This window comes from Nansenia antarctica (genome assembly GCF_963989245.1).
Source record: "Nansenia antarctica genome assembly, chromosome: 18".
Classification (NCBI taxonomy): Eukaryota; Metazoa; Chordata; class Actinopteri; order Argentiniformes; family Microstomatidae; genus Nansenia; species Nansenia antarctica.
Window position 1 is genome coordinate 8,261,153 of NC_137691.1, and position 12,500 is coordinate 8,273,652.

Below are 12,500 nucleotides of genomic sequence, written 5' to 3' on the forward strand. Positions count from 1 at the left end.
GAGAGAGAGAGAGGGAGAAGGAGAGAGAGAGAGAGACAGACAGACAGACAGAGAGATGGACAGATAGGCAGGCAGACAGACAGAGAGACAGAGAGAGAGACAGACAGACAGACAGACAGAGAGAGAGACAGACAGAGAGACAGACAGACAGACAGACCGGTGATCATGAGCAGCTTCTCGTGGTCCTGCAGGATGTAGATCTGGAAGACGGAGGTCAGTCCAGGGATGTGGGTCAGGGAGTTCTTAATGACGTTCAGAGCATACAGGCCCTCCTCCGACCCCACCAACACGATCTGGGAGGGCAGAGAGAAGGAGGGAGGGAGAAAGAGGGAGAGACAGTTAGGTATCCACACAGCCGTGACGGTGATACACACCCTAAAACATTCCCACAGCTGCAGGGCCCGAAAGGCCTTCATTCATAACATGGACTTGATTTTTTTTTTCTAGAATGTTCTTTTCCTAGTATCCGTTTCTCTGAATGAGCGCATCCAGGTCCATGCCAGTGGTCCTCTGTGGCTCAGTTGGTAGAGCACGGCGCTAACAACGCTTAGATTGTGGGTTATTATTATTATTATTATTATTATTATTATTATTATTATTACTATTGTAGTGGAAACATTTCTTATTCTAAGAAACCCCGGCCTCCTTACTTATATAATTATTGGCAAGAGTGTCTGTTCCCTGCGCATTCTGTTATTATATTGGAGAGTCAAGGCCAAGAGGGGCAGGATAAAGTTTGGGCTATAAGAGGACAGGGGCCAGAATATTGGGGAGGGCTTTTTGCATTTTCTATACTCATCCTTGCTGTAACTTTCCTTAATAAAAGGCCTCTTTTGAGTCAATTGATTTAAGCTCTTTGTGCTTCATAAGTTCTACTCAATCTACTAAGAATCAATTCAATCCATGACACTATTATTATTATTATTATTATTATTACTATTATTCTAGTGTGCGTACCTGGTCGGTGAGGGGGAGGGTACAGTTGATGTCCAGCCTGTCGTCTCCCTCCAGCTTCAGTAGAGAGTTCCCCAGCAGCTTCTGTCAGCAGAGGGGGACACACAGACACAGGTTAGGAGCCTCACCACACCACACCACAGACACACTGCAGTACAGCCTTCAGACCCAAGACCAAGCAGCCAGGCCGCAGCACACTGATGATGTCACAGCACACCGTTTCCTAGACGACCAGCGAGAACAGAACAGTCTCAGTGAGCAGGAGATGAGCTGAAAAGACAACGACGACAACGACAACAACAACAACAACAACAACACGACCACCACACACACGCACAAACACCACACAAACATAAAAAACACACACACATGCATGAGCAGGATGGACAGGGGCAGGGGGACTTGTAATGCAGGACTGCATTTTGAGGGGAGGGGAGGGGAGGGGGTTCATAGTGTTAATGGCCATTTGAGGTGCATGCAGACACCAGGCCAAAGCTGCACAGCAGTGCCAAATAATTCAACACACATGAATACACTGTGTGTGTGTGTGTGTGTCTATTGTATGCTCTGTAAGACCAGTGCTGGGTCTGCCAGTGTGTGCGTGTGTGTGTGTGTGTGTGTGTGTGTGTGTGTGTGTGTGTGTGTGTGTATTGCAAGCTCTGAGACACCAGTGCTGGCTCCAAGCATGAGGCAGGCTCATGCAGCTGGTTACCTGGACCAACGGGGAGAGATTCTTCTGTCTCTTAGGACCCCCTGCCTACAGTGTCATCAACACACACACACACACACACAGAGAGAGAGACACACACACACACACACACACACACACACACACACACATACATACATACAGAAAGTAGTAGTAATAATCATACAAAAGAAACATGAACAGACAAAAACACAATAGAGAAACACAAAACATGCAAAGAGAGGGAGAGGGAGAGGGAGAGGGGTTGGGGAGGGAGAGAGAGAGAGAAAGACCATTTACTGGGAACATACCCAGAAGAGAATAGGATAGTGTAAACAGAGCAGTACTTTAAATCCATCCACTGCTCTCCTCTCAGTTAGACATGCTCCCGTTAGGCAAACTCATTCAGGATAACAACGTTGCTGATGACACACTTATGTCGCCCTTTCTCAAGTCGATCTTACACCAATAGACTCCCTTATGGACTGCATTGTTCAAATTAATACCTGGATGTGTCAGATTATTATATTTTTTTTTTTACAATTTAACAAAGACAAGACTGAGACTATTATCTTTGGAGCAAAACAAAGAGGCTAGATGTTGCTACACACCAAGAATCGGGCTCCATATAATGTAAAGATCAGGTGAGAGACTTAAGTTTTAACTCCCACATTAAGTCAACTACAAAAACAGCCTATTATCATGTTTAAAAAATAGTGAGAATTAGGGGTTAGGGGCGGGATCTTGAAAAATGTATCCACGCTTTTCTATCCAGCAGTTTAGACTACTGCAATGGCCTTTTTTCAGGACTCTCTAAACAGGCACTCTCACACATTCGCTCACTATGCAGCAAAACACTGGAACTTGCTGTCACAAGACATTTTTCTCAATTTTGATTGACACACCTGTATATAAAAAAAAAAATGTTATGTTCTGTTTGGCTTTTAATTGAGTGTATTTTAAAGAGTTAGGCTAGGCTTTTTCAACCTATTGACTCTTATTTTTCACTTATTAATTGTTATTTTCTCTGTTATTATGAGTCTACATTAAGTTGTATGAATATGTACTATAAATACACTTGCCTTGCCTCACCCTCCCCCCCATCCCCACAAAACACACAGCCGCACACACATACACACACCGCACAAACACACATATCATACACAAGAGGAGTCTAGGTATAAAGTGCCTTAGACACACACAGACACACACACCGTGGGAGTCCACTCACCGCATCAGACTCCACCTTGTCCTTGTTGCCACGGCTACCGGCGACCACAGACTCCAGCACGGCGACCCAGCGCTGCTTGTCAGGGAAGCTGGGGGCCATGAAGTACAGAGCCTGGCCCGGCCAGCACGTGGTGTGGGGGTGGGACTCCAGCTTCAGGATGTACGGGATGTCTACACACGCACACGCACACGCACACGCACACGCACACGCACACGCACACGCACACACACACACACACACACACACACACACAGACAGAGATATGAGGCAGGTGTACCTGAGGTGGTGGTATATGGTTCTATGGTCAGGTGTACCTGTTCTAGCCAGGGATTGGTCAGTGTACCTGTTCTAGTCAGGGATTGGTCAGTGTACCTGTTCTAGTCAGGGATTGGTCAGTGTACCTGTTCTAGTCAGGGATTGGTCAGTGTACCTGTTCTAGCCAGGGATTGGTCAGTGTACCTGTTCTAGCCAGGGATTGGTCAGTGTACCTGTTCTAGTCAGTGATTGGTCAGTGTACCTGTTCTAGTCAGTGATTGGTCAGTGTACCTGTTCTAGCCAGGGATTGGTCAGTGTACCTGTTCTAGCCAGGGATTGGTCAGTGTACCTGTTCTAGTCAGTGATTGGTCAGTGTACCTGTTCTAGTCAGTGATTGGTCAGTGTACCTGTTCTAGCCAGGGATTGGTCAGTGTACCTGTTCTAGCCAGGGATTGGTCAGTGTACCTGTTCTAGTCAGTGATTGGTCAGTGTACCTGTTCTAGTCAGTGATTGGTCAGTGTACCTACCAGACTTGGCGGTGTTGATGAGCTCAGAGGCGCCGACCGCCCCGTGAACCGTCACCTCGCCATCAGGCAGACACAGCTCAAACTCCTCCTCCGGCTTCAGGGAGTCTACACACACACACACACACACGCACACGCACACGCACACGCACACACGCAGACACAGACACAGACACAGACACAGACACAGAGACAGAGACAGAGACAGAGACAGAGACAGAGACAGAGAGACACACAGACAGACAGACAGACACAGACACAGACACAGACACAGACACAGACACAGAGAGACAGAGAGACAGGGCCATTAGAACACACCCTAACCAGATCCAGTAGGACGATCGCTATGACTCAGTGGAGCGGGGCGGTACCAACCTTCTCTGGGCTCTGCGTCGTACACAGACACCTTGGTCCCGTCCAGAACCACATACTTCCTCTCCCAGCCCTGCTGACCACGCTTGGCGTTCCTACAAGGGAGGAGACGAGGATGATGAGACCCTCACCGTAACCCTCATCCAGACACCTTAACCCTCATCCACACACCTTAACCCTCATCCACACACCTTAACCCTCATCCACACACCTTAACCCTCATCCAGACACCTTAACCCTCATCCACACACCTTAACCCTCATCCACACACCTTAACCCTCATCCACACACCTTAACCCTCATCCACACACTAACATCCTGAGACTAGAGACAGTCAGATAGAACTGAGCTGTTTTGTTCAGTCTTCCCGTCAACCTACATAATACTACAGTATATTACAGGTTAGTACACTGCAGACTAAACAGTCTAGCATAGCCTAGCCTAGGGCTACAGGTGCAGACAGGTGTGTGTATACAGACAGAGCCTAGCCTAGGGCTACAGGTGCAGACAAGTGTGCATACCTGTCTCCACCTGTAGCCCTAGGCTAGAGACACAGGTAGAGGTAGAAGTACAGGAGCAGTAGGGGTCGGGGTAGGGTACCTGGGTTGTTTCATCCAGCCCTCCAGGCGGACGTGGCCACTGGCCTCTTTGACGTGCAGGGCGGGGGAGTTGGCCTTCTCTCGGCACAGAGCCTCAGAGAAGTGGGTGGCGTACTGCGCCGGCAGGCCGCAGGTGGCGGGCAGACAGGGGGAACACTTAGGGTGGCACAGGGTACGACACTCTAGAGTAGGGGTGGGGGTGGGGGCAGAGAGGAGAAGAGGGGAAGAGAGGACAAAAATAGTGAACAAGAGCCTGGAGGGGTGTTTCCTGGTTCCATAGGAAGTCCCACAGCAACTTCTGGACCTGTAGTGTCAGGCGCAGTTGTCAAACGCACCTGGGAAGTTGTCCAGCTCCTACTAAACATAAGGCACAACAACAATCTACAACAAACCCGAAAACCGCGAACATACATACAAATAAACATGGTCCATATACTGAAACATGTATGCACTCACTGCAATGTATGTCGCTTTGTGTAAAAGCTGTGAGCTAAATGGTATTTATTATTATTATTATAACATGTCACACTACCATCATCAACAACTCCTTATACTACTACTACTACTACTACTACTACTACTACTACTACTACTACTACTACTACTACTACTACTACTACTACATATCATATCATAGAACGTTCTCTTGCATGTGAATAACACAGGGTTCCCACACCTTCTGAAACATCAAATTCAAGCACCTTTCAAGGACTTTCAAGACTCAATTCCCTCAAATTCAAGGACTCAACACGGCATAGTTTGAGACAGATCTAGATGAGAATTTATATAATAGAAACTATCCACTCACAGACAACAATTGGGGAGAACCTTGAATGTGTGAACACTAGGGCTACGTTCACACTGCAGTGAAATGTGACCCAAATCCGCAAAAAATGTTTTGCATTTAAGTGACCGTCTGAATTGTCAAGTCGCTTTTAATGCGACTTTTACGTCACTCTAGCAGGGTTGCCAGATGGGATTGACAATCTACAGCCTAACCAGTCTATAACCGATAAATCCAGCAGTAACCCGCCCCATCTGGCAACCCTGCACTCTAGACGCAGTTGCTCATATCTTGCTCATATCTTTGCCGGCTTCCGCTGCACAAAAACGTTTAAATGAATCCGGTTGTAACGTTATCATGTTATCCTATATATGTTATCATATATCATATATATCATAAATCTAGATATACTTGCAGACAGTATACAGAGTAGACATGTATCCTACAAAGACACTTAGATTTAGATTTAGTAATCTACAAATTAATTAGACCCCTATACTTTCTTTTATTGTTTCTTTTTATTTTACTACTTGATCTTTTCAGTTTGTAAAACATCTTTGAGTGTCTAGATATAGCGCTATATAGTTAAAATCCCACCTCTTCGTCAATGATGTTCCCTAAGTCTACTCCCTATTTGTTGTAAATTGTATCCCTTGAGATGTTCGTTTAAGTCGTCTGTGTCTGTTTGCTTTCTGTGTTCCTTGTCCTTGTCTTTATCTGTTCCTTTACCCGGGCTGCGCCCCGGGCCGATGTAAAAGTTGGATGGGGGGCGCATTATAAATAAAATTAACATAACATAACATAACATAATGTATTATTATTATTGTAAACAGTGCGCTGTCCTTCTGCACATGCGGGTCTGTTCAGGGCCGTGGAATGTTCACACGGGAGTCAATGTAGGCCTAGGTCAAATATATAGGTCACATTTTAAAAGTAATGTGAACTGCCAAACCAAAAAATCGGATCTGTGTAAAAAATCGGAATTGAGCATCAAGACCTGCAGTGTGAACGTAGCCTAGGTCTCTTGCCTTCTTAACCACAGTACAGCAAAACAATATATTGTGAAATAAGTGTAAAGTTAAGCAATACAGAGACTTATTTACTAGTTGACGAGCTAAGTAAAAACATTTTTAATATACATATTTTTTTAGAGAGAGAGGGGAATTCAAGCACTTTCAATGACCCATGTCTATTTTCAAAACCTTGATTTTTTCCCCCTCAAATTCACAAACTTTCAAGGATTTCAAGGACCCGTGGGAACCCTGCTCATACTACTACTACTACTACTACTACTACTACTACTACTACATATCATATCATAGAACGTTCTCCTGCATGTGAATGACATCTTCTGTGGTGTATGTTCTCCCTAACGCGTCTACGTGGCGTGGAGGTACAGGGAGCAGCAGACCTAGGCAGGTGGCCGCCTGGCGTCCGAAGTGGACGGTGTCCAGACACACGGTACACTTGGCGGCCCTCAGGTTCAGGCCCACGGTGAAGCGGTGGGGGATGTTGTGGTGCATCCTCTCCTTCACCCGGCGACCATACTCTACTCCAGGGGGGGGAAGGAGGGGGGGGGGCAGAGAGAGAGAGAGAGAGACATACACAGAGACACAGAGAGAGAGAGACGGAGAGAGACAGAGAGACACAGAGAGAGAGAGACACAGAGAGAGACACAGAGAGAGAGACACACAGAGAGCGACACAGAGACACAGAGAGAGGGAGAGAGAGAGACACACACACACAGAGACACAGAGAGAGAGAGACAGAGACAGAGATACAGAGAGAGAGACACAGAGAGAGAGAGAGAGACAGAGAGAGAAGGATAATCATTTATTCATTCAACAGAACTGACGTGAATGCACATCTATACTACATGCCACAGACATAGTTGGTATTCTCAGGCATAGCAACAACCAAGCTAGTCTGACTGGAGATGGGAATGTTGTCACAACCCTGTCGCAGCCCTGTCAATGACGGCCTGTCTGAGACAGAGGTGTATGGGGCATAGCAACACCTGAGACAGAGGTGTATGGGGCATAGCAACACCTGAGACAGAGGTGTATGGGGCATAGCAACACCAGAGACAGAGGTGTATGGGGCATAGCAACACCTGAGACAGAGGTGTATGGGGCATAGCAACACCTGAGACACAGGTGTGTATGAGGCATACAGCAGCAACACCTGGGGATGAAGTTTTCTACTAAAACTGACGGTTTGTTTTTAAAGGAAACCCTGATTATTGAGCCTTAATACGCTCTAATTGCCATCTCCTACTAAAATATGTTGGTAGAAAGACATGTAATATGTTCATTATGTTAAAAATCCTCAATCTGTAATACATATTTTTACCCATATAGGTTGCCATATTACTGCCGTCGCGCAGTAGTGACGTCAGATGGTTGCAACTTTTATTGCTGGTATCTTTCCTGACTATAACGTGCCACATATGCCACATTGTGTTGCGTTTGGTTGTAGCTATCAGGCGAAAGAGAACAAGGTGAGTGATATAAGTGTACACAGCTTTCCTCCCGATAAGAAGAGGAGAAAGCAGTGGGAAGATGCATGCCTGGACGAACCCAGCTGCCTAAAGATGCGCGTCTTTGTTTTCGCCACTTTTCCGAAGACGCATTCGAGGCATTTAATCGACCAGCGCTAATGAAAGAGCTCACAGGTGCCGTTAGCTGTAAGCGAAGACTTAAACCAAATTCCGTGCCTACAATTTTCCCCCACAAGGAGTCTAAACGGCCTCGGGTAGCGAGTGAAGAGCGCATCAGACATGAAATTGAGTTGGATGATTTCAGACACCAGTGATTATGTACCACTCGCGCCTCCTCACCTCTCTGATCGTCTTCATTTTGATCAATATTTTGGTTAATGTCTGTCTGCTGTCCTCCTCGCTTAAGTTGCGCACAGGTTCAAATTGAAAAGGCTGGACAGAAAACATAGCTAGCTAATTACTGCGACTGCAGTAATATGGCGACATCTGGGTCAAAATACGGATTAAGGATTTTTAACATAATGGACATATTTCATGTCTTTGTACCAACATATTTTAGTAGGAGATGGCAATTAGAGTGTATGAAGGCCTACATGTCTTAATAACCAGGGTTCCCTTTAAAAGACAGAGGAGGTCGTGATGTCACCATGTGGCCTGGACACAAAACTAGGAGAGGAGAGGAGAGGAGAGGAGAGGAGAGGACAGGAGGGGAGGGGAGAGGACAGGAGAGGAGAGGAGAGGACAGGAGAGGACAGGAGAGGAGGAGAGAGGAGAGGAGAAGACAGGAGAGAGGAGAGGACAGGGCACAGGTGGAAGGTGACCAAGATGGCGAGGGAGGGGTAAGCGTGAGGCAGCCCCAAAGACTTACTTTCAAAGGTGACTCTCCTCTTCTCTGTTAGGGTTAAGGTTAGAGGAGAAGAAGAGAAGAGAAGTTCTGTAAGAGGCTAATTAGACAGCAAGGAGGGAGGGAGGGAGAGAGAGAGAGAGAGAGAGAGAGAGAGAGAGACAGAGCAGGGGGAGGGAGAGAGAGAGAGAGAGAGGCAGAGAGAGACAGGGTTCCCACACCTTCTGAAACATCAAATTCAAGCACCTTTCAAGGACTTTCAAGACTCAATTCCCTCAAATTCAAGGACTCAACACGGCATAGTTTGAGACAGATCTAGATGAGAATTTATATAATAGGAACTATCCGCTCACAGACAACAATTAAAAAGAGAGGCTTGAATGTGTGAACACTAGATGGTCTCTTGCCTTCTCTACCACAGCACAGCAAAACAATATATTGTGAAATATGTGTAAAGTTAAGCAATACAGAGACTTTTTTACTAGTTGACGAGCTAAGTAAAACATTGTTGAATATATATGTTATATACATGTTATATATATGTTATATGTAATACTTTTAAGACCTTGAATTTTCTTTTATCAAATTCAAAAACTTTCAAGGATTTCAAGGACCCGTGGGAACCCTGCGTGGGAACCCTGGAGAGAGAGACACACAGAGATGGAGATAGGGAGAGAGACAGAGACAGAGACGGAGAGAGAGAGAGACAAACAGAGATGGGGAGAGAGAGAGGGAGAGAGAGGGGTTAGAGGAGAGAGGCCGTGCGACTCACCCTCGGGGGTGGAGCTCTCCTTGCAGCGGGCGGAGCTGGAGGGGTTCAGGAGGCTGCTGGGATTGGGCTGGTGCTCCGGTGACTTGACGATGGCCGACATCAGGATCTGGTGGCGGGCCGAGGCCGGAGTGGAGGGCATGCCCTGGTGGTCCTGGGCTTTAAAATGGGCCGCTAGGCACCGGGGGGGAGACAGAGAGGAACGTTAGACGCCAGGGGGGGGGGGGGGGGGCAGAGAGGAACGTTAGACGCCAGGGGGGGGGGGGGGGGGCAGAGAGGAACGTTAGACGCCAGGGGGGGGGGGACAGAGAGGAACGTTAGACGCCAGGGGGGGGACAGAGAGGAACGTTAGACACTAGGGGGGGGGACAGAGAGGAACGTTAGATGCCAGGGGGGGGAGACGGAGTGGAACGTTAGACGCCAGGGGGGAGACAGAGAGGAACGTTAGACGCCAGGGGGGGGGAGGACAGAGAGGTTAGACGAGGAACATTAGACGCCCCCCCCCTCCACAGACAGCAGACCCACCCTCCCTCCCCAGAGACATCAGACCCTCCCTCCCCTCCCCTCCCCAGACAGCACCCCCCCCCCAGACCCACCCTCCTCTCTGAGAGAGCGTAGTTCTATCCTCATCTTCTGCAGCGCCTCCTCCAGGTCTGAGCAGCGGCAGCGCTCCTTGTCCAGCGCCAGCTTCATGTCGCTGTACTGCATGGGCACGGCCGGCTGGCTGGGGGGGGCGCCCCCCCCTCCGTTACCGTTGGCCGCCCCCAGCTCCTCCCGACGACGCCCAAATATACCCTGGCAGGGAGGAGGGGAGGGGAGGGGGAGGAGAGGAGAGGGGGCAGGAGGAGAGGAGAGGGGAGGAGAAAAGAAGGGGTAAAGGAGGGGGTAAATTCAGAGGTTTGAATACAAGTATGACACTGAACAGGATTTCTACAAGCTTGTATATCCTGTACATGACAGAGGCGGCGACTAAACACCAGGTAGGCTTACCACCTTCTTCTTCTTGATCGGCTGGTCCATCTTAGCCTGCAGGAAGTCAATGAGCTTGGTCTGCTGGGAGATGGTGCCTTCCATCTTCACCTTCTCATTGGAGTACACAGCCTGCGGAGAGAGAGAGAGAGAGAGAGAGAGATAGGGGTGAGTGTGTATGTGTGTGTGTGTGAGTGTGTGTACACAGCCTACAGAGGGATAGAAAGAGTGGAGGGACCCTACGTACGTTCTCCTTCTTTAAGTTGGACACTACGGCAGTGTGTTTGTCAGAGTGGGCAGTTCCCGCCTTCTCAGTTAGGAATAAATATGATGCCGAAACGGCTAAATGTGAGCAATGTCTCATGTCGTCTCCAGCTCGTGTGTGAGATCATTCCCCACCGTCTCAGTGAGAGGGCTATCACAGTGTGTGTACCTGTGTTCTTCAGTAAAATATTATGTCAAAAGAAAGCATCTATTCTCAGAATCCAAAAACTAAACTGAGATAGTGTCGTCTCCGCAGAGACAGGGCCAGACAATTGGCAACAATCATCACCAGTCAGCAGATGGAGGACATCAGTTCGGCTCCAGCATACTCAATTTCCTGCGATGAGTCAAAGCGGCCGTGAACGATATTGAGCAGACACCGTTGCTATGGTAGGTATGTCATTTCATAAATGCGACAAAGATGGTATTATTGTAATGGGAATACAACGTTAAAGTACCAAATAAGAGTTGAATAAGTCATTGTAAGTGTTTGGGAGAGTGAGAGAGAGACAGTGTGTGTGTGTGTGTGTGTGTGTGTGTGTGTGTGTGTGTGTGTACCTGTATGTTCTCCAGCTGGTACTCCAGGTCGGTCCTCTCGGTCTTGAGCAGGTCGGTCTCGTCCAGCGCGTCCTGCAGCCCCTGGGTCAGCCTGAAGATGTGGCTCTTCTGGAGGTCCATCTGCTGCTGCAGCTTCCCCTGCTGTGGGGGGAGGGGAGGGGGGGGTCAGAGATGTGTGTGTGTGGAGGTGTGTGTGTATGTGTGTGTGTGTGTGTGTGTGTGTGTGTCTACCTCGTCCATCAGCCTCTGTTTCAGCTCTCTCTCCGTCTCTAGTTTCTGCTGCAGACTGCGAGCGTTCATCTCCAGCATGGCGTGCTTCTTCTCCAGGTCGTTCAGCTGAACACACACACACACACACACACACACGGCAGTCTGTTACTCAGGGTTAGGCTAGGGGTCAACCTGCGTCAACCTGCGTCTCTTTTGCCCATCTCCAGTGGCTCCCTGTGGCTTTGACAAAAACTATATTGAAATGTTATATTGAACAGTTACTTTTTTAACATAAATGTTTTTATTTATCATTGTTGTAAGGGATTCTTACATTCTCCAATTGCAAGAAATGTGTAGCCTATACACCGATTTTTAAATTGTAAACTAAAATGTGTGTCAAAGCCTACGACGAAAATTAAGAGCGCCTTTTCTCTTAATTCTGCCCAACCGCAATAGCGGTGGCGATCATGGATGCAGTGTTTCCTCTACATGCATTTCATCGTGGCGGGCCGCCACGATGGAATTTCCTCCGCCACCATTCAGATTTCTCCCCCAAAAAAAAAAAAAAAATCTCAAAAAAAAAAAAAAAAAAAAACATTTTAGCTGATTAAAATATATCTGATCCTAGATCAGCGCTATAATGGATGTTGACTAAAAGTGCACCTAAATCCACGCCCATCTCTCTCTAACCGCTGATCCAAAATCAGATTAATGACATTCAGTTGACGACGTGACACAAGGGCTCCTGATTGGTCTAAATGTGAACTGTGGTATTATTGTTATTGTGTACAGGCCACCGTAGTGACATCCGGGGGGTATTCCATCAACATCGCTAAAGGGAAAATCCAGGTTTAGTCTGATAAATCTCGCGAGAGTTCTTACAAATATCCAGGCATGCTTGAGTGTGTTGTTGACAATCGTTCATGTCCTTCATTAAACGTTTAGCTTTGTCATTTGATACGCCGCCTACGACTACCAT

At 47.5% G+C, this 12,500-nt stretch overlaps 1 protein-coding gene across 1 annotated transcript in view; it reads right to left on the reverse strand.

Annotated features, from left to right (window-relative positions):
• Positions 1-12,500, reverse strand: part of cita (citron rho-interacting serine/threonine kinase a) — a gene marked incomplete at both ends in the record, with an annotated part of 53,022 nt that overhangs the window by 6,162 nt on the left and 34,360 nt on the right. The window contains 14 exons of the mRNA XM_080548586.1: positions 158-293; positions 958-1,038; positions 1,667-1,711; positions 2,874-3,043; positions 3,656-3,760; positions 4,028-4,119; positions 4,625-4,805; positions 6,819-6,956; positions 8,776-8,799; positions 9,524-9,694; positions 10,117-10,315; positions 10,511-10,621; positions 11,312-11,452; positions 11,543-11,647. Coding sequence (XP_080404712.1) covers positions 158-293; positions 958-1,038; positions 1,667-1,711; positions 2,874-3,043; positions 3,656-3,760; positions 4,028-4,119; positions 4,625-4,805; positions 6,819-6,956; positions 8,776-8,799; positions 9,524-9,694; positions 10,117-10,315; positions 10,511-10,621; positions 11,312-11,452; positions 11,543-11,647 — 1,699 coding nt within the window. The remainder of the gene's footprint in view (positions 1-157; positions 294-957; positions 1,039-1,666; positions 1,712-2,873; positions 3,044-3,655; positions 3,761-4,027; positions 4,120-4,624; positions 4,806-6,818; positions 6,957-8,775; positions 8,800-9,523; positions 9,695-10,116; positions 10,316-10,510; positions 10,622-11,311; positions 11,453-11,542; positions 11,648-12,500) is intronic.